This window comes from Dendropsophus ebraccatus, chromosome 4, assembly GCF_027789765.1.
Source record: "Dendropsophus ebraccatus isolate aDenEbr1 chromosome 4, aDenEbr1.pat, whole genome shotgun sequence".
NCBI lineage: Eukaryota > Metazoa > Chordata > Amphibia > Anura > Hylidae > Dendropsophus > Dendropsophus ebraccatus.
The window spans coordinates 54,621,222-54,642,776 of NC_091457.1; the positions used below are offsets into that span (position 1 = coordinate 54,621,222).

A 21,555-nucleotide genomic window follows, 5' to 3' on the forward strand; every position below is an offset into this window, starting at 1 on the left:
TTGGTGATTTGTATAACTTTTGGGGGGCAATACAATACTTCAATAAAAAATTTTGCCGGACTTCTCCTTTAATGTTGTAGTCTAACTGTGACGAATCATTCTGAAAATGATCCTGGCCTTGGGGAAGTTGTAGTAAAAGCTGCCAAAGAGTGATACTCACTGGCTCTCCATTTTGACCTTTAGAGGTGTCCCAAATGAGGAGAACCCCTCTCTTTTACATCCAAATGCTCATGGTATATAGACTGGGTTGGTCCTTTAAGTATCATTGTCTTTGTCATTTCTGTTAGTCACAATATACTTGTCTAGCTTTATTTTAAAACACGAGTAGTAGAAGGTAGTTGCACTACAGATGTCCATGGCAATCAGTAGCCAGTTGCTGTCGAGTAGAGACTACGGGTGGTGCTAACCCAAATATGAATTCCAATGTGAACACGTATGCAATAGAAGAAATAAAGGTTGCACTCACCCAAGGTGTCTTCACATACTTTTTTTTTTTTCACATCAAGCAGTAAAAAATGGACATGGAGGTCCGTAGAAGCACGCCTGCGCTCGAAACAGTCTGTCACCGCCTTGTTTGGTTAGCGTCTGCCGTTGTCCACAGTGTGTGCACTATGTCCATTTTTTACTTCTTGATGTGAAGAAATAAAAGTATGTGAAGACACCTTGGGTGAGTGCAACCTTTATTCCTTCTATTGCATAGCTTCATTTTAAATTCCTCTGAAGTATTTCATATCTGCTACTGTAAGGAACCCCGCCATACACGATACATGACCGCAGTTATGAAGGAAAGTGGATGCATATTAAAACTCCAGGGTGATAACTAAAAGATTACTGTGTATATGTGTATAAGCAGCAGCCTGTCTGTCACTGCAGAGTAGGTCAGTTTCAACTACTAGTAGTAGGGGCCTATAAGTATAAGGTGTTGCTTTTACACAGTTCAGCATATTCACCTGCATTTAGTGCTGCTTTTAGCTATATACACATCCTTAAGATGCACATACAGCTAAAGGTTGGGACAGAGAAAAGAGACATTGCCCTGTTGCTCCTGTAGACTGAAAGCAGTTTTAGACCTGCAGCCTGCAAGAGGCCAGGAGCAGATTACGACCTCTAGCCCTTTTGCCTAGGCACATGCAATGCAATGTTGTCGCTTACAGACCTAGGCTGCGTTCACACTACGTATATTTCAGTCAGTATTGCAACCAAAACCAGGAGTGGATTAAAAACACAGAAAGGATCTGTTCACACAATGTTGAAATTGAGTGGATGGCTGCTATATAACAGTAAATAACTGCCATTATTTCAATATAACAGCCATTGTTTTAAAATAACAGCAAATATTTGCCATTAAATGGCGGCCATCCACTCAATTTCAACATTGTGTGAACAGATCCTTTCTGTGTTTTTAATCCACTCCTGGTTTTGGTTGCAATATGAGGACCACAATACTGACTGAAATATACGTAGTGTGAACCCAGCCTCAAACTGGATGTAGGCATTGAGGACGGGGACGGTGGAGTGCTCCACACATATAGCCTGCAGCCTATCCTGTAGCTATGTATATTTACACTTTATGTAGAATACAAAGCCCGTAAGGGGGGCTCATGCATATATTAAAATGCCTTATACAGTAAATCTATGTAATGACAGTAATAGACGGTGAAGGGCCTATTCAAAAGTGCGCTATGTTGCCCAGCCATTTCTAGCTACTGTACGTCCCTTTTTGTATTGCAACAATTACCTGGATGACGTGATACTTTGGACCATGCACAACCCATTGACAATGTGCATGGCTGCTATAGTCTTTTGGATGATTCATAGTTTGAATTTGTCCTTCTTCAAAGATAACAGCGACTGATCCACAATCAGAACCTAACATTATGGAAAAACATAGAGATAGGAACAGATGTTTTACAACCATTCAATCCTGCCGTATTATCAATCCAACATAAATCACAGCAGTTCCCTCCTAGTTTATTGTTCCAGGACTTCCCGAACATTAGGTACACAATTTTATCTTGTTTTGCTATGCTACGTTGCTAAGGGAGGACATATAGTAGACAACTAATACAAGACTCAAAGTGCCCATGATGCGACATGGATGACACCCATCTCATACATGTAATGTGAAGCTGTGTGGAGTTAAAGGGCTCCTGGCAGGAGGTACTGGCTCTCATAAGGAGAGTGTATGGGGTGGAGATACCATTGGAACCTCAAAAATGTATCTTGGGATTGGTGTGTAAGGAGGACGAATCCACAGGCATAGAAATGGCAATTTGTAGGATCCTTTACCACACACGCAAATTAATAGCCAGATATTGGATACAACCTACTGCTCCTACGGTTGCAGAATTGATCAAATGAACGCTATTGTTCACTTGGAAAAAGGAGTCTACAAAAAAAGAAAAGGAATGAGGAAGTTCAAGACCATCTGGGGCCCTTGGATTGACGCATCTGGAATTCCTTCTAGGTTCCTTTGGAGATCCCTGACGGAGGCCTTTCTTCTGCTCGCAGACCAAAACGCAAGCTTTGCTAGGAGACTTGGCAATACTACCTAATTGGGGTAAATCTTTTACACTTTTCTAAGAGATGCTTGTGTACGGACCTACGCACATGGGGGGGGGGGGGGGAGAGATTTATCAAATATGGCGTAAAGTGATACTGGCTCAATTGTCTCTAGCAACCAATCAGATGCCACCTTTCATTTTCCAAAGTGTCTGTGAGGAATGAAAGGTGGAATCTGATTGGTTGCTAGGGGCAACTGAGCCAGTTTCACTTTACACCATGTTTGAAAAATCTCCCCCTCAGTCTTTTGTTGCTTCTTTTTTTCCTTTTTGTGGAGAGTGCAGCCCTGTTTGTCTGTTTTAATACTTAATGACTGGGAATTTTTTGCCTTTTTTCTTGTCTGCTGAAAGTTGAACACAGCTGGGGGGCAGTCTACATGATTGATGTTATAGTTAATATCTTGACCTTCATTGCATGATAGGTTCTAATCTTTTTGGGCTACCTGAACAGATTCATATTGTATATGATTTTTTATTCTTTTTTAGGTAAGGTGGGAGGGGGGTCGAAATTACGGGGTGAGTGGTGGGGGCGGTGAAAATAAAGCACTTTTTGTGTTTGTTAAAAAAAATCTTTTTTCAATAAAGATGATCTGGTTAAAAAAAAAACAATTAATACAAAGTGTCACATAGTTTTCCCAACAAGACCTACTGACCAACCTAAAGTGGTATTCCAACATCAGTTAAAAAAAATGGTCCAGAAACATATAAAACTGCTTACCTGTCTGTCCCAGTTCTGAAACCACAGAAAAAAACTTTTGTTTTATGTGTTGGTAATCCTTTCCCCTACCAGGGCCTGTCATTACTAGATGCTTAGTACTACAATCCTGCCTACTACCTGTTATTACAGCACCCAGAGCTGCTGCGGTACATTGCTCCACATAGCAGACACACTTTCCACAAACCAAGTTTGCAAGTTTGCTTTGTTCAGCACAAGACCGCATGCTGTAAACAAATTGATAAAAATATATATCTATATTTCTATATGCCAAAGACATGGTCATGTAGGCTTCCAGAGACAGTAGAGGATGATATATTGTCTTGGCAGGAGTCAAACTGCTGGAGACAATGCTGCATTGAAAATGAAGGAACTATACAGCTCCCTGTCAGGAGGGAAAGAAGCAAAACATGCTGAGGCCAGTGAAATTTGTGACAACACATCATATTTTTTCGGATTGCATTTGGCAACAACGTTGTAGTTAATACGAGAAAATACATTGGCCAGGTGTCTATGGGATCCCGGCTGGAGCGTATACACATCGTATACGCTCCAGCCGGGACCCCTAGCGGCGCCGCAAACAACTGACATGTCAGTGAACAGCGGCTGCAGAAAGCCCTGTCAGTGCACACTATGAAGCGAGCGGCGTGCGCGGGGGCTGGGGCGGCGATCGGGCGGTCCAGTAACTTAAGGGGGCCGGGGCTGTAAGCGCAGGGGTTAAAGGGGCTGGGTCCCATGCAGGCAGCGGATCCGCTGCGTGTATGAGACCCATTAAGCTTCACAGTACAGGATCCGCAGCTGATTTCGCTGAAAACTTGCAGCATGAAAATCCGCTGCGGATCCTGTAGGTGTGAACGCACCCTTAAGGAAAAATCTACCCTAAGGGTGCGTTCACATGTAACAGATCTGCAGCGGATTCCTTGCTGTGAATTCGCAGCGAAATCCTCTGCAGATCCTGCCCTGTACACTCAATGGCAGACAAACTCGCAGCGGGATGCCCACATCCCATCCACAGCCCGCCCAGTTAACCCCCCCGGCCGCCGGAGCATATACATCACCTGCTCCCCGCTCCGGCTTGCTTCGGGGCTCCTGGCACGTCCTGCTTGGCCAATCAGTGTGCTGCCCCGCCGCAGTACACTGATTGGCTGAGCAGGACGTGAAGACGCTGGGGGCCCCGAAGCAAGCCAGGGCTGGGAGAAGGTGAAGTATACGCTCCGGCGACGGGGGGTTAACGGGGCGGGCTGCTGACATACTCACAGCGGGATGTGCATTCGCAGCGAGAAATCCGTTGAGGATCCGTTACGTGTGAACGCACCCTAAGGGTGTGCTCACAGCAAATTTGATGTCGCAGATTTGATGCAGTGTTGAGTCATTTAGTTTCATTGATATCTGCACCATGTAATCTGCTGCAGATTTACTGCAGATCCTGTACGTGTCAACGTACCCTAAAGGGGTATTCCCATCTTAACTAATATAGTTAAACTTGTAGAGCTCTTCAAGTTTAATATTTTTGCAAATACAGTCATTTTGCAAAGTTGCCTCTTTCTTCTGATACGCTGCCCACATCAACCCATTGTAGACAACTCGTCTAGGTTACCGACCACCACTCTACTCTAAAAGCAGTGGCCAGGCTGGTATATACATAGCTATATCTGTACATAGCTGAATCCAACAGTTCCAGTTTAATTTTAAATTGGCTGCACTATCCCGGAGATAATGCCATATTCCTTAACTCCTTCAGGACCGGACTAATTTTTTTTTTGAGCTTTTGTTTTTTTCTCCTCGTGTTTAAAAAGCCATAGCGCTTAAAGGGAACCTGTCACCCCCCGTACCGGGGTGACAGGCTCCCGACCCCCCGTTAGAGACCCCTATACTTACCTCATCCCGCCGGGTCCCGCTTCTGGAGGTGGTCGGGTCCCGGAGATCTCAGCCGCTGCAGCCCGGCGCGCGCGCTGAGAGATGAGTCCAACACCCATAGAGAATGACAGGAGAGTCCAGCGCTCCGTCATTCTCTATGAGCGTTGGACTCATCTGTCAGCGCGCGCGCCGGGCTGCAGCGGCTGAGATCTGCGGGAACCGACCACCTCCAGAAGCGGGACCCGGCGGGATGAGGTAAGTATAGGGGTCTCTAACGGGGGGTCGGGAGCCTGTCACCCCGGCACGGGGGGTGACAGGTTCCCTTTAAATTTTTTCACCCACAGACCCACATGAGCCCTTATTTTTGCACCACTAACTGTACTTTGCAATGGCAGGCTTGATTTTTGCATAAAGTACACTGCAAAATCTGAAAAAAATTAAATGTGTGATGAATTTGAAAAAATGAATGCATTTTTTTAATTTGGGAAGTATTTGTATTTAAGCCGTTTAAACTAGGGTAAAACTGACTTGTTATGCATGTTCCTCAAGTTGTTACGATTACAACGATATGTAACTTGCATAACTTTTATTTTATTTGATGACTTCTAAAAAAATTAAAACCTTTTTTAAAAAATTAATCTTCCGTTAAAATCGCTCTATTACCATGCTTATAGCGCTTTTATCCTTCGGTTTATGGGGCTGGTTGAGGTTTCATTTTTTGCGCTATGATCTGGACTTTCTATTGGTACCTTGATTGCGCATATGCGACTTTTTGATCGCTTTTTATTATAATTATAATTTTATTATTTTCAGAATTTGATGCTACCAAAACTGTGCAATTTTTTTGCCCTTATGCCATTTACCTTGCGTCATCGGGAATGTGATAATTCAATAGATCAGGAGATTACGCGCGCGGCGATACCAAATATGTTTGTTTGTTTATTTATTTATAAAATGGGGAAAGGGAGGTGATTCAAACTTTAATTAGGGGAGGGGATTATTTATTAATAACACTTTGACAGCTGCATTTAAAAGGCTAATGGTGCATTTACACAGAAAGATTTATCTGACAGATTTTGGAAGCCAAAGCCAGGAATGGATTTGAAAAGAGGATAGGTCCCAGTCTTTCCTTTATGACCTGTTCCCTGTTTATAGTCTGTTCCTGGTTTTGGCTTCAAAGATCTGTCAGATAAATCTGTCTGTGTAAATGCACCATAATTAGTGGGCATAGTGATTGGTCCGTGCCCGCTAATTGCCGCGGTCCCGGGCTGCAGATTGCACCCGAATCACGGCGATTCAGAGCAGGGTCACCGCGTGCCCCTCCCCCCCTAACTCCCCCCACCTCCCTTAACTCTCCCCACCACCCCCCGCATGAGGATGTGCAGTTACACCCTCATGGGGAAGGGGTTAATATGCAATTTAGGAAGTCTGGTGCACTGGAGGTGGGCTCAGCTCTCCCCAGAGCAACGATTGATGACACAACTAATTAATATGATGACACGGCTAATTAATATTCCTGTACAATAACAATAACATTAATAATTATTTAGGTTTTAACCCCTTCCCTCCGGGGCATATTTTCGTTTTTTCCTCCTCAGGTTTAAAAGGCCATAGCATTTGCATTTTCCCACCTACAGACCCACACGAGCCCTTATTTTTTGTGCAACTAATTGTACTTTGCTATAGCAGACTTAATTTTTGCATAAAATATATTGCGAAACCAGAAAAAAAATGATATGCACAGTGAAATTGAAAATAAACGCAATATTTTTTATTTGGGGTGGTTTTGTGTTTACGCCATGCACTATATGGTAAAACTGACTTGTTATGCATGTTCCTCAAGTTGTTACGATTACAAACATATATAACATGTATACCTCCATTCCCGCTCGCTCCATTCCCAGGCTTATAGCGCTTTTATCCTTCGGTCTATGGGGCTGTTGATGTGTCATTTTTTGCGCCATGATGTGTTCTTTCTATCGGTACCTTGATTGCGTATATACAACTTTTTGATCTTTTTTTCTGAATTTGATGCAACCAAAAATGCGCAATTTTGCACTTTGGGAATTTTTTGCGCTTACGCCGTTTACCGTGCGAAATCAGGAATGTGATAATTTAATATTTCGGGCGATTACGCACGTGGCGATACCAAACATGTTTATTTATTAATTTATTTTTATTTATAAAATGGGAAAAAGGGGGTGATTTAAACTTTTATTAGGGTTTTTTTTATTATTAAAAACACTTTTTTTCTTCACATACAGTAATATGAAGCCCCCTGGGAGACTTCTATATACACAGCACTGATCTCCCATTGAGATCAATGCTGTGTATATAATAGAGCACCGATCCATCAGATCGGTGCTCTATTATAATGGTCTGCAGCAGACCATCTAAATAGATAGCCGAGCCGGGATTAGCGTCATTCCGACGCTGAGCCCCAGCTGGCTCAGTACAGCGGATCTCCCCCCCGCGATGCGATCCAGCCACTAGACACCAGGGACAGGGGCACGTAGGACAGTTAGAGGCAGCTGGCATGCTTGACAGCTGCATCTAACTGGCCTAATTAGCGGGCGCGGCCGATCGGCGGCACCCGCTAGTAGCTGTGGTCCCGTGCTGGTACGTCCTGCGGAGGGAAGGGGTTAAGGGGCCTATCGTGGTCTCCCACCACAGGTGTTTTGTGTCTCTCCTTTGCACTTCTCAAAAAAGCTTCTTAGTCCAGGTTAATTGGTGATGAAGGTAGAATTCTGTAGTTTTATTTGTGAGTCTAGTTGTTTCATGCACAGCCGACGTTAGGAATGGGTCACTGTTCTTGTTGTACCATGTGTTCTGTGCTGGCCAATAGGAGGTGTTTTCTCTTCTTCTGCCTATCCCTGCACTACACACACACGACCCAGTGGGAGGAGACCCGTGTGGGACAAGTGTTAAGACCGTATTACACGTAGCGATTATCGCTCAAAGATTCGCTATAACGATAGTTTGTTAGCGATAACTAGCGATTTTTTAGCGAACAATACTAAGGTTATTACATTCACTGATTACTGTTATGAACGATCGTTTTTACGTCGTTATATAGTCGCTAATCGTTCCTCAGGACAACAACACAACATGTTTTATCGCAAACGATAGATCGCTTTAGCGAATTTTTTAACAATAATCGTTCCGTGTAATAGGGCCTTAAGTCTAGACACGAGTGTGTACAGATGCAGCTAGAGACAACCAGTTCTTTCAGTATTCCTACTATATCTACTATGCAGTGCTAAACACTACAAAGGGAGAAGAGTCTAGGTACATCCTAGCCCACGCTGTGAAGCAGTCTAAAAAGTGCAGGGCAGTATCCTGAGACACAAGAGGAACTAGCCTGGATAGGACAAAGCTACCAAGAAAGAACTATGTAACCTATTTCGCAGTGCAGGTAACTGGGACACCTCCAGAAACTTAGCTTCACCCAGATAACCACGACTGGGGCTTGTATCAGCCTAGTAGGATGGCACACTCGACACTGTAGGGCAAGGTGGTCAGACAAAAGTCTATACACAGGTACAAGTAACTTCTCACTCTTCAAGTATTTCTATAACGTTCCGGCAGAGTACATTGCTACATTGGGTTAGGACTCCCTCGACAAACTCTTCTCCTCTAATCTACTCTTAACTTTCCAAGCACCGCTACAACTACCTCTCTACTCTACTTCTTCAAGCACCTCCGTAAGCACATCCAAGGGAAGCACTAAAGTATATGCAAAGATTTATCTATTCTACCAAAGTGTATTGTACTACTAAGAGACTGCACAGTAAAGCTGTTCTATTTTTTATATTACCGGGACTCCATACACACCTTGAGTTATTTTTCCCTTTCTGTGGGTGGCGGTACCGATAGTCCAGGTGGGTTAATTGCCACTCAGGACTACCGTGACAAGAGCCCAAGGGACCCATCACAGCCCGGCAGGTCACCGACCATTTTGGGGAGTACAGCCAGTCAAAACACAAGGCAGGTACAACCATCATATCTGTGTGCTGGACTAGCACTGGCGTCATGACTATACTATCTTTGGTTGGGCTGTACAGCAAAACTGATAACATCCACCAATCAGTAGTGCTCAGCCACACTATTACCTCTTTATGATTGTGGGGGAGATGCAATGCTACACTAGAAGTAATGCCCTTTCATTATCAGAATTAAACATGAGTGCCAGAGATTGATCCTGAGACTGAAGGAGCCACTGCACTAATTCAGCACAGCAGCACCTTGCCAAACTCGGTGCCCAGGCATCCCGCAGCACAGCACTGCCAACCCTAAATTCTCTAGATCAATGAAAGCCTCGGAACCTCACCCCTTTCATGATTGCTTCATCTATATATAATTTTTTCATGAAAGTTAAAACACATCATATTACAATTCATGTAGATACGCCATCACCTGGGTATAAATGTGGTTCTACTGCTAGATATGAAAGCGAAAATCCAGTTCTGTATTCTTTAAAATCAGAGATGAATTTCAGAGTGACGTTTGTATCAGTAATGAGTAATGGCCGAGGTATGACGTCCCCGCAGAATTTCCCTACAATGAAGATGGAGTGTTAGTCAGTCTACATTCAGATTCAGATTGTGCGTGGCATTTTCAATTACAATAATAGTTTTGTATGAATACAAGAAAATTCTATATCCAGCAACGTTTTGTGCATTGATGAGGACACAAGATGAAGAAGTTGTTAACTGCAGAACAGGATAAGGCTATGTTCACACAATGTATCTTTTCTATTAATGGCCGTGATTAATAGAAATTAATAGAAGAGATTCATTGATTAAATTAATAGAAAAGATTCACTGAAGTCAAAGGGAATCCCGGCCAGAGTGTATACACCCGGCCGAGATTTCTAGCGGCCACACAAAAAACTGACATGTCAGTTTTGTGCCGCCATTATTCATTGAATAGCGGCTGCACAGAACTGTCTGTTCCCACAATTGAGCGTGCAGCTCCGGCCGCACTTTCCATTGTGTGCAAGGCTATGTTCACACTACGTTTAACAGCATCAGGGTGTGCCCCAACTCAATTAGTCATTCACTTCAATGCAAAGTATGGCGGCCGGCAGTTTAACATCATACATTGCTATGCAACGGACGCTGTTAAACCTAGTGTTAACAAAGCCAATAATAGGCATGTGCATTATTTTAACGGGCGTGAATGGTTAACTCTTTAAATGTCAATTGTAAAAAAACAACGTTCCTGCAGCCGATACAGAGGTATCGGCTACAGGAACGGGTTTTACAACTTCTGTTGCTATGCAACGGATGCTGTTAAACGTAATGTGAACATGGCCTAGCACACAATGGAAAGTGCGGCCGAATTTTCTTTTTTTACAATTGACTTTGGGGCACCGTTGGGTGTGCCCGCAAATCAATTAACCATTCACTTCAATGCAATATGCCGCCACCGGCCTACTTAACATCATGTGAACAGCTATTATTTCCGGTTCGGTGGACAGGGCATGGAAGTGGTTATATTCACACAATGTTATTTTTAAGTAAAGAACGGACGCTGATTGCAATGGAATCAGCGTCCATTCTTTACTTCAGGGGTGGCGTTGCATTGACTTCGCTGTATGCACACATCATTATTTTTACGCCCGTTCTTTAGAACAGGCGTTAAAATAATTTACATTTCTATTATTGGCTATGTTCACACTAGGTTTAGCAACGGATGCTGGTAAACTGGCGGCGGCCATTTAAATAATGGACGTTAAAATATTATACAGGCTGAATGCAGCCCAGCGGCCAACAGTTTAACAACTATGCAATGCAACGGATGCTGTTAAACATAGTGTGAACATAGCCAATAATAGGCATGTACATTATTTTAACACCCGTTCTAAAGAATCAATTCTTTGCACTATGCACATAATTTTATTTTTAATGTATTCATTTGGAGATATGTGAAAGGGTCCATGCAACACACTGTACTTTATTGACTATTATTCACATAGCACTGACTCACATTTCTTTATCATGCTCACAGCGGTATTTTTAATGTATTCATTTTGAGATATGGGTACTTGTCCATTTTACATATTGCACTGAGGGGGAAGATTGTTTATTACAGATACAGCATTGTATACAGTGTAGCTTTAAGAGATTGTAGGAAGAGAGGAAGTAGGCTGTAACCACCTGGAGGGGTGTGACGTGATCTCCGTGTCAGGTGAGCGTCCTAGGCAACGCAACGTGATGACGTACAGGGGCCCGCCTGTTGCTGGGAGGCGTCTCTACACCGAAACTCCAGGTGGTTATGGGGTATATAAGGACAGGCACACTGGGGAATGCCAGCCTCCTGGTAAAAGCTAGACGCGAAACGTGCGTTGGAGGAGCGGCACACATCCACTTCACAGGTAATATACTTTACACATTTTATTTTCTTCTTGCTGCTTATTAGGCCACTGGGCTTGGTGCAATGTGCTACAAGAATGTCAGTATTGGGGAATTAGTGCAATATTTATAGACATAGATGATTGGAAACAGAGTCACTTTGTTTTATTGTACTTTATACTAATATGTTTACATCTCCTGTGGGGTGGACACTATCTGTGGGCTTGGCTATATGATCAACTTTTAAATGGTGTTGTTGTATGAATTTTTAACAAAAAAAATGTTTTGAATAAAGATTATGCATTGTTGATTGAAACTTAGTCCTGGTTTTTTGGATATATGGTTTAAGCCTTTGGACAGGCTATTTTGGTCTTTTTGGAGTTTATGTTCACACTAGGTTTAGCAACGGATGCTGGTAAACTGGCGGCGGCCATTTAAATAATGGACGTTAAAATATTATACAGGCTGAATGCAGCCCAGCGGCCAACAGTTTAACAACTATGCAATGCAACGGACGCTGTTAAACATAGTGTGAACATAGCCAATAATAGGCATGTACATTATTTTAACACCCGTTCTAAAGAACGTGTGCTAAAATAACGATGTGTGCATACAGCAGACAGCATTGATTTTAATGCAATACCACCCCTGCAGTAAAGAACAGACCCTGATTCCATTGCAATCGGCGTCCGTTCTTTACTCAAAAAGTATCTTACTAAGTGTGAACCCAGCTAAAAGCCGTGTGGGGGGGGGGGTATATATCAAGTTTTATAGTATTTTGGAGGCAAGAGTAATGCAATTCCACTACCTTTGCAGTCAAGAATACCAGATGCCCGACGGAACCATTTACACACTTTTTTATGTATAGATACATCAGCCTTGATCAATTCTATCTATGTTATTACTCACATAAGAACGTAATTCATGTAAAAGTGGTATATGCCATATTTTCATACAAGTGGTAAAATCATACGTGAATAATAGGCCAGTGGGTAAAGTAGGGTTCAGCAATATAGACCTCTTTTGCACTAGGATAGTATATGGCAGAATGAACTACTGCCGAATTTTTGGTATGAGGTGACTAGGCCTCTTTGTATGTCTATAATATGATGTGTATCTGTGGAATACAAGGTAATTGGTTCTCTGTCTGTATACGTACAGTATTGGACTCACCAATGAGACGTCCAAATTCAGAATAGATCATCAGGTAATCTAGGTCACATGAATAATCCCACTCAAGATTGAAGTTATTGAAGATCAGCAGAATGTGTTTTCCCTTAGGGACAGAAATTGTCCATATACACTTTCTAGGGGTAAAAAAATGAAATGTAACGATTTTGGGAGAAAAGTAAGCATATTACATAAATGTCCATTCCCAGGGCTGCTGGAGGTCTAATATCCCTCATCATTAAACATGGTGATTTGTAAAGGTTTTATACACTATACAGTAGAGGTAAGGTCTATTCTATTCTAGGTCTGTGCTATTCTTCTTGTTCCCATGCATTGAGTTTTAAAACCTAAATAAATAGCCAACTTTTTCACTAGATAATACCTTTTTTCTTATGACAATCCAAATTTTTCAGGTGTTTCAGTAAAGTACAGTTCTCCTTATCTATGACTTTATCTTTTCATTGGTCGTCCTCTTTAATCCTCCAGTTGTGGTGTCCCACCATGGGTGTGCCTATTGGTTACACCCTTCAAAAAAGTCTGTACTCATATGTGTAAGTGGTAATGTAGCAGTGCCAAAGTTTTGCCTCTAGATGTCACTGGTGCAAGTGTGTGTGTCTGGATATTGCACAGCTGTGGAAGCTAAAGGGTTAGGCTGCATTCACACGTTCAGTGTTTTTCCCGGTCCGTGATTGTGGTCCGGCAGCAACCTCCGTGATCCGTACAAAACAGTCTGTTTTTCATCCGTTTTGCATCCGTTTTGTATCCGTGTCCGTTTTTTTCATGGATCTGTGTTTAAAGCATTTTAAATTACATTGATTACATCACATCCGTGTTTTTCACAGATGAACAAGGATGTCACATCAGTGTACATCCGTGAAAAACATGGATCTCGTTGATTTCTATGGGGAATCCTTTCCGTGCATCCGTTCCGAGTAATGACATGTCCTATTTTTTAGAGGAACGGATTACGGATCCGTGAAATCACGGAACATCAGAATAGCCCAATAGAAAGCAATGAGCTGTAAAATTGTTCGTGCACACGGATCCGTGAGCACGAACAACTTCCCGGAACGTGTGAATGCAGCCTATTGTTTCTCTTGTGTACCACATGGATCTGTACACCAATGAGAGTTCTTTCTTCGTTTCACCTATTATCTTTCTCTTTACATCTTTCACACGCACTCCTCGCCTACTCACAGCACAGCTTACATGTGCTGTAGGAAGGAAGTCACATGGGTAGAGGAAGTGTAAGGTCTTTTTGCTTTGGATTCTGTAGAGGAAGGACGCAAGCTAGGACGCTCCCTACAGCAGTTAAGTTGGGCCCTGGCTCCTGCCAGGTCCCCAGTTCAGTGTTGTGTGTAGTTTAGATGTTGAGCAGAGCACATGCATATGCAAGACCTAGACACAGTTTTCACTCAAGCAACATTATTAAACACTATGCAGTGTTAAGTCACTACTAGAGAGGACAAGTCAGGGATCATCTCAACACACGCCGAGAACAAGGAACACAGTGCAGGACACAAGGAGTAAAAGAACTGATCCAGATAGAGTGTCTAGGCTTCTAGCACCTTTGCTCTATCTCGCAGCACGGGTGTAATCAGAGAACTCAGACCACTCTGCTCATCCCAGTTAACAAGGTCTGTGGCTTGTGTCACCCTCTAGGACAGGTCACCCGACACTGGTGGGCAATAGGTGGTGCGAAGACCAAGGAGTCAAAACACGGGCACAAGTATTCTCTCTACTTTCAAGTATTCTACCTCTAAAGTTCTATCAGAGCACAGTACTACTTGGGATGGGACTCTCTAGACATCCTCCTCTCTACTCTTCTAAACTTTCTACCTCTTAGCATGCAACCCAGCCTGTACCTCCTCTTTCACTCTCAGTACAGATCTGGTCTCTCAAGTCTACAGTACTGTATCAAGGCAAAAGTGTATTATATGTTTCAGTATCAAGTATCTTCACAGTAAACAAGATTATATTTATTCTAACGGAACTCTGTGGTCCTTCATCAGACACCGACACAGCAATCACATTTTCCTTGGGTTATCTCCCCAATCTGTGGGTGGCAGTGCCAAAAATCCGGGTGGTTCACTACTCCACTCAGGACCACCGTGACAATTGCCCAAGAGACCCCCAAACAGCTATATTATATATATATATATATATATATATATATATATATATATATATATATATATGCGCACTACCCCTTTGCACCACCTCTCCATCCCTCCCCCCCACTCTCTTCCTCATTAAGATATACCCCTAGAACATTTTCTCCTGTCTTAACATTGCAAAGGTGCCTTAACAATCCAGCCCATGTTCAGTATTAAAGGGGAACTCCGGATAAGGAAAACTTGTTTTCCATTAAAAATTATAAAGATGTGTCTATACAATGTATTACTGTATCTGTATGGTTCTGCCACACTGGCAGCTAATAGAAATCCAGGAAGTGAAAAAAAATGGCCTCTGTGCCAATCCACATTGTCTCCTGCTCCCTCTGCTATCCCACCTTAGGAGACAAATATTCCATGCCTCTGTCTCACATTGTGTGTGTTTGCTAGACACAGACTGATGATGCAGAGAGGGGGCAGGGCGTGATTCACCATCTCTGACCAGCCAGAAGCAGGTGTTTTAACTTCACTGATTGTGCAAAAGTCTACACAGAAATTAGGGCTGTGTTCACACATGTTGGAGTGTCATTGCAGTACTGCAGTATCTGCACAAAAATGATGCAGTAAATTACATAGTGACCCTAATGAATGAAAAAGGAGGTCACGTCCTTTATGATTGGTACATTTCTTCCCGTGCTGCTTAAATAAATAACAACTAGATTCCAAAAGGGGACAAAGCACTTAGGAAACTGGGCTGGTGGGAGGAAACTAGGGTGTTTATCGACCCAATCCAGAATTACCATCAGTACATCATGTACTGGGGTCGTTTGGACAGGAACAGGTGACCAATTTGTGGAATTCATTTTGAATGATAATGATATGAGGCTCAAATTTACCTTTGAGATACAGAGTAATGAACTCAATTTTCTGAATGTTACACTGAGCAGGGGTCCTAATGGTCAGATATGTTCACAAATCTATTGCAAGCCTACAGCTGGGAATACCCTTCTGAGATGGGAAAGTCATCATCCCCTTGCTCTCAGAAGGGGTATTCCCACGGGACAGTATCTTAGGGCCAAAAGAAATTGTTAAACCCAAAATAGCTTCAGGACTGAAGCTGATATTCTGCGAAAAAGTTTCAGGGAAAGGGGGTTTCCCCATAATGTACTTAAGAAGGCTTTTCAAAATGCCAATTCTAAGGATAGACACTTGTTGTTGACCCCCAAAACAAGAGAAACTGGAGGGGCCAAATCACGGATAACAGGAACATTCGATAATGCTTCAAGTGAGGTACGACAGATCATTTCTAAGTTTTGGCCTATACTTACATCGGATCCAATAATAGGTCAACTGGTAGACTCTACCCCACAGGTGACTTATAGGAGGGGTAGAAACCTGGGAGATCGTATCACGCATAGTCACTTCGTACCTCCATCTTCTAGTACGAATTGGCTACAGGAACGTACTCCAAAAGGAACATTCAGATGTGGTACGTGTAAGGCTTGCCATTATATTGGGACAACAGGATCGTTTACCGACAGCAGTGGCAATAAGATCTTTCACAACCGGGAATTTGCTAATTGTAAGACCCCGGGAGTGGTATATTTGGCATCATGCCCCTGCAACTTAAAGTATGTCGGGAAAACAAAGAGAGAATTTAGAAGACGTGTATTGGAGTACGTTGGAGATATACATCACTCACATGATAAACCCGTGGCAAAACATATGCGTGACTGTCATCCCGAATCCCCATACTCAATAATATTCCAAGTAATTGAGGTGGTACATCCTTCATTCAGGGGGGGGACACTTTGATAGACGACTCCAGCAGAAGTAGACCCAATGGATTTACCAGCTTCAAACTGTGTATCCGTTGGGTCTCAATAAAACTGTTCAGGTAATTCATATCGGCTAGCAATCCACCTGAGGTAGTGTAAGTGGGTTTGCTTAATTGATCATCTCACTACATGTTTTGTATTTGTATGTTCTTGCACCTTGGTATCCCTGATGATCCTGTTAATATTTTACAGGTGAAACGCGTTGGATTTTTGAATTTGGTGGTGTGTTGGTCATTTATTGTCACGGTTTTATGTTTGTATGTTACTTGTCTTGCACTTAGAGTAGAGAAGGGAAAGTCTTCGTGGTTGGGGCCACCCTATTAAGGAGGTGGGTCACCCCAAAAGGCAGGGACAGTACTGTTGTATCAGAAGTGGACAGTGTGCACTTTGTCCCTCCGTGTATCCCTGCATTTGTATGGTTCCCCCTCATATTGCTTTACCATCTCTAGTGCGGAATTGTTAAATCACGTGTGCATTTGTACTTGCGTTATTTGGAGATTTTTGGTGTTGTATTGATTAAAAGTTATGTTTTAGTTTCCTAAGTGCTTTGTCCCCTTTTGGAATCTAGTTGTTACAAAAATGATGCAGTAACACAATTGGATAATGCTAAACAGCAGAGAGGATAAGAGCCGGCACTGCCAATCCCACCTGCACAAAAAACAAGGCATAAACAGTATATCCCATGTAAGATAGTATCGAATAAAGTCATTTTTGTGGGAATCAATTTCAAAGATAAAAGATGCTTGATCATAATATGTGTATGGAAAGGAAACGAAAAAAAAAATTTAATTTAAAAAGTTCTTTGCTTTATTCCAATATCAGCATTACAGGTAGAGAATACAGCGTACTGTGCGGGTGGGACCACAATGAAATGATAAAGTACTGAAAATAATTCAGTAACACAATGAAACTGCAATGTGTGAACACAGCCTAGATGTTCTGCAACAGCTTTGGATGGGGAATAGGCAGGGTGGGGGACTGTGATGGAACAGCTGAGGGAAAGCATTGCATTCTGGAACCTGTAGTACTGTGTACATCTGCTCAACCAGGAAATACAGAAACACAAAACAGAACAAACCCCCCAAAACCAATGGATTTTTGTTAGTTTCAAACCTGGTATAGATAGGTAAGTATTGTTATATGCTTCTGCAGAAGTTTCATTTTTTTTACCTCTATCTGGAGTTTCCTTTTAACACAGCTGAGGAATAGGAGACAATCTGCCTGGAGCATGAGGAGGGCGGGGAGGAGGGACAGAGCGGTTGTACCAGCCTAATGCATACACAATCGGGGCTGCCAGTTTAAAAGTTGTTTTTTAGGACTGCATCACCTGCCAAATGGACCCCAGGACAGATCTTGGATTAAAAGCAGCTATCTCAAGGTACAAGTGGTTGGGGGGGGTTCAAATTGTGGGTACAGAGCCGCTTTAAGGTGGGAACAGTGCAATTTAACAAATTAACATATTAAAATAAAATGAGGGGGTATAGTGTGTATTATAAATTATTTCCATGTGTAGCAGTATAATATTCAGAGGGTGCAGAATGTGGCAGTATTATATTTAGGAGGTATGGTGGTTGGTGGTATTCACAAGGTGGAATGTATGACACGAAGAGGAGCTTCCCTAAGTTTGGAGGATGAGGATCTGCTGCAAAAGTGAGGAGATGAAGATATCTGAGCCTCAAACAGAGATGAGATGTAGATGGAAGACGTAGTTGTGCTATAGATCAGATCAGGGGCGTAGCTAAAGGCTGATGGGCCCTGGTGCAAGGTTTAGCTTGGGCCCCCCCTCCATCCCTTCGGATGAGCGCAGTCACACACAGACACACACTCAGCACACAGACACTCAGAGCACACTCAGAGCACACAGACACACTCAGAGCACACAGACACACTCAGAGCACACTCAGAGCACACAGACACACTCAGAGCACACAGACACACTCAGAGCACACAGACACACTCAGAGCACACTCAGAGCACACAGACACACTCAGAGCACACTCAGAGCACACAGACACACTCAGAGCACACTCGACACACTCAGCACACAGACACTTACTTAAATGAGGAAACTTTATCAGCAGCTCCATGCCCCCCTCCTCCTGCTTCCTCTTCCTGCTGGTGCTGGACCATGCTCTCCCGCCCCTCCCCCCTGCACGGACTGTAGAGGGCAGCAGGAAACAGTTGATGGGGCAGCGTTAGGCAGCCTGGCTCAGTGCACTTCTCCCGAATCGGCTGCCATTATCAAAGCTGATTCGGGAGGACTGCAGAGAGGCAGGAAGTGGCGAGGGAGCCCAGCGGGCGCCCTGCAGCTAGGGGGCCGGTCGCCAATGGCGACCCCTATAGCTACGCCACTGGATCAGATGGAGAAAAAAAAAGAACAACTCCAAAAAAGATGTCACTTGTGAGTCACTGATATCGTTGTGTAAAAGTAAATGTTGGGCCAAACTGACTTCCCCTCTCCCCCTATGCCCTATACTGTTCAAAGAAGTGTGGACTAGCTTCTATGAATGGAATCTTTGTTATGGGTAAAGAGAAGTCAGCTATACATCTGAATAGGATTCCCTAATCCTCACAAGTAATACACAGGTCACCCTCCAGTTTTAAGTGGTGTTTATGTGTGTGATTTATCAAACGGATTTGGACTTTTCTGTTTCGAGCAGACTATGGATTGCATGGACTGGATGTTCTACCCTGTGGTGATGTATGAAACTTGTTATGTGCATTTATATAAAACATTGAATCAGTATCTATGTCTCACATTTCTTTTCGATGCGCTACCATTACCACCACATAATGACAAATATCTCCATACTGTTAATGAGTGAAATCCAGTACACAGGCTCGGTAAGTTATTACAGTAAAGTTATATCCAGTGACTTACAGGGGTCTCTTCTCTAAGAAGTCATTTACATGTTTTTTCTTTTCTTCTCCATCTGGCCCGTGACTACCATCTTGAAGATTTCTCCAGGCAATGACTTATCTCTGCATTCTAGGCTCTTCACTCCAACGCAAAATGTATTGCCTCACACAGAAACAGTGCCTAATCTGTACCCCCATATAATATTTAGGCCCCTATGTGCCACCATTTAGTAAATACAGATGTAGCCTCTATTTACACTTGTAATGTGACATTCTAATTAACTTAACATAGCTTAGGGATTATGTTAACCCTGGCTACATCTGTAGGTGGCCACATTAGGTCTCTATATAGTAGCTACGCCTCCCCTGTGCCTCCATATAGTAGTTAGGCCTCTAATGTGTCCCCATATTTTAGTTATGCCCCACTGTGTCCCCCATAAAGTATTCAGCCCCCTTGCCCATATAATATTAGGCCCTTCTGTTCCACTGAATAGGCCCCATTTGTGTATAGTATGACATTCCTCTGTGCCCCAGTATAGTAGCTAGACCCCATCTGTAAAAGTTAGTCCCTTTCTTTTGTGGCCCAAGTATACTAATGGGCTTCCTCTGTTCCTATGTATAGTAGTTAGGCCCTCTCTGTGCCCCCTGTATAGTAGTTAGACCCCTCTGCCCCTCTGTAGTATTCAGCCCTCTCTGTGACCCTTTGTAGTATATAAGTCCACTTTGTACACTCCTTAAACTGTTACCTCTCGTCAGGCTCGGACTGGACCACTGGGGGGCGGGGGATCCCCCGGTGGGCCCGCCTCCCTTTGAAGGGCCCTGTGCTGGAGGTGGGCCTCCTGTTAAGCCTCTCCCTATAATCGGGAGATCAAGGGGCCCTCAGCTGCCTTTCATGGTCCTCCAGTGATGAGAGAACGGCAGCAGGGCCCCTTCTTTCACTCCACTACTGTAAAGTCATGCCCCCCCCCCCTCCCCCTGCACTGTAAGTGGTATGGTCCGGTCCTAATCTGCTCCCAGATTGGCTCTCTTCCTGCCTGTCACTAGAGGCTCCCTCTGTCCTCACTGTAAACAAACCCTCACATGTGGCAGCAGGAAGAGGCAGAAAGCTGCACAGAGAAGCAGCAGCAGCCCCCTCCATCCCTCCTGCAGGCATGTCTCCCCCCTCCATCCCTCCTGCAGGCATGTCTCCCCCCTCCATCCCTCCTGCAGGCATGTCTCCCCCCTCCATCCCTCCTGCAGTCATGTCTCCCCCTCCTGCTGCTCTGTGTGCTGTCGGTGCCAGGGAGAAGGGGGAGAGGCTGCAGGCTGCACAGAAGAAGGTGGAGATGGAGACTAATGGAGGCCCTGGAGCTTCCTGCATATAGTCAGTGTGAGTTTCTGTATATTTGTGTATCCTTGTCATCTGTGTGTGTAGTGTGTCTATCTGTGTGGGTGGGTGTGTCTGTGTAGTGTGGCTATCTGTGTGTGTGTGTAGTGTGGCTATCTGTGTGTATGTAGTGTGGCTATATGTGTGTGTGTGTCTGTGTAGTGTGGCTATCTGTGTGTATGTAGTAAGCTATCTGTGTGTGTCTGTGTAGTGTGGCTATGTGTGTGTCTGTGTAGTGTGGCTATCTGTGTAGTGTGGCTATCTGTGTGTGTGCAGTGTGGCTATATGTGTGTGCAGTGTGGCTATATGTGTGTGTGTGTCTGTAGTGTGGCTGTCTGTGTAGTGTGGCTATATGTGTGTGTCTGTGTAGTGTGGCTATCTGTGTGTGTCTGTGTAGTGTGGCTTTATGAGTGTGTGTCTGTGCAGTGTGGCTTTCTGTGTGTGTAGTGTGGCTATATGTGTGTGTGTCTGTGTAGTGTGGCTATCTGTGTGTGTGTGTGTAGTGTGGCTATATGTGTGGCTATCTGTGTGTGTAGTGTGGCTATCTGTGTGTGTGTGTGGCTATCTGTGTGTGTAGTGTGGCTATCTGTGTGTGTAGTGTGGCTATATCTGTGTGTCTCTATAGTGTGGCTATCTGTGTGTGTGAAGTGTGGCTATATCTGTGTGTCTGTGTAGTGTGGCTATCTGTGTGTGTGTAGTGTGGCTATGTGTGTGTGTAG

General features: G+C 43.6%; 1 protein-coding gene across 1 annotated transcript in view; it reads right to left on the reverse strand.

The window, feature by feature from the left end:
- The window catches only part of OVCH2 (ovochymase 2), a 72,644-nt gene that overhangs the window by 30,329 nt on the left and 20,760 nt on the right, over positions 1 to 21,555 (reverse strand). The window contains exons 12-14 of the mRNA XM_069967883.1: positions 12,663 to 12,796; positions 9,550 to 9,690; positions 1,739 to 1,869 (exon numbers count right to left, since the gene is read on the reverse strand). Coding sequence (XP_069823984.1) covers positions 1,739 to 1,869; positions 9,550 to 9,690; positions 12,663 to 12,796 — 406 coding nt within the window. The remainder of the gene's footprint in view (positions 1 to 1,738; positions 1,870 to 9,549; positions 9,691 to 12,662; positions 12,797 to 21,555) is intronic.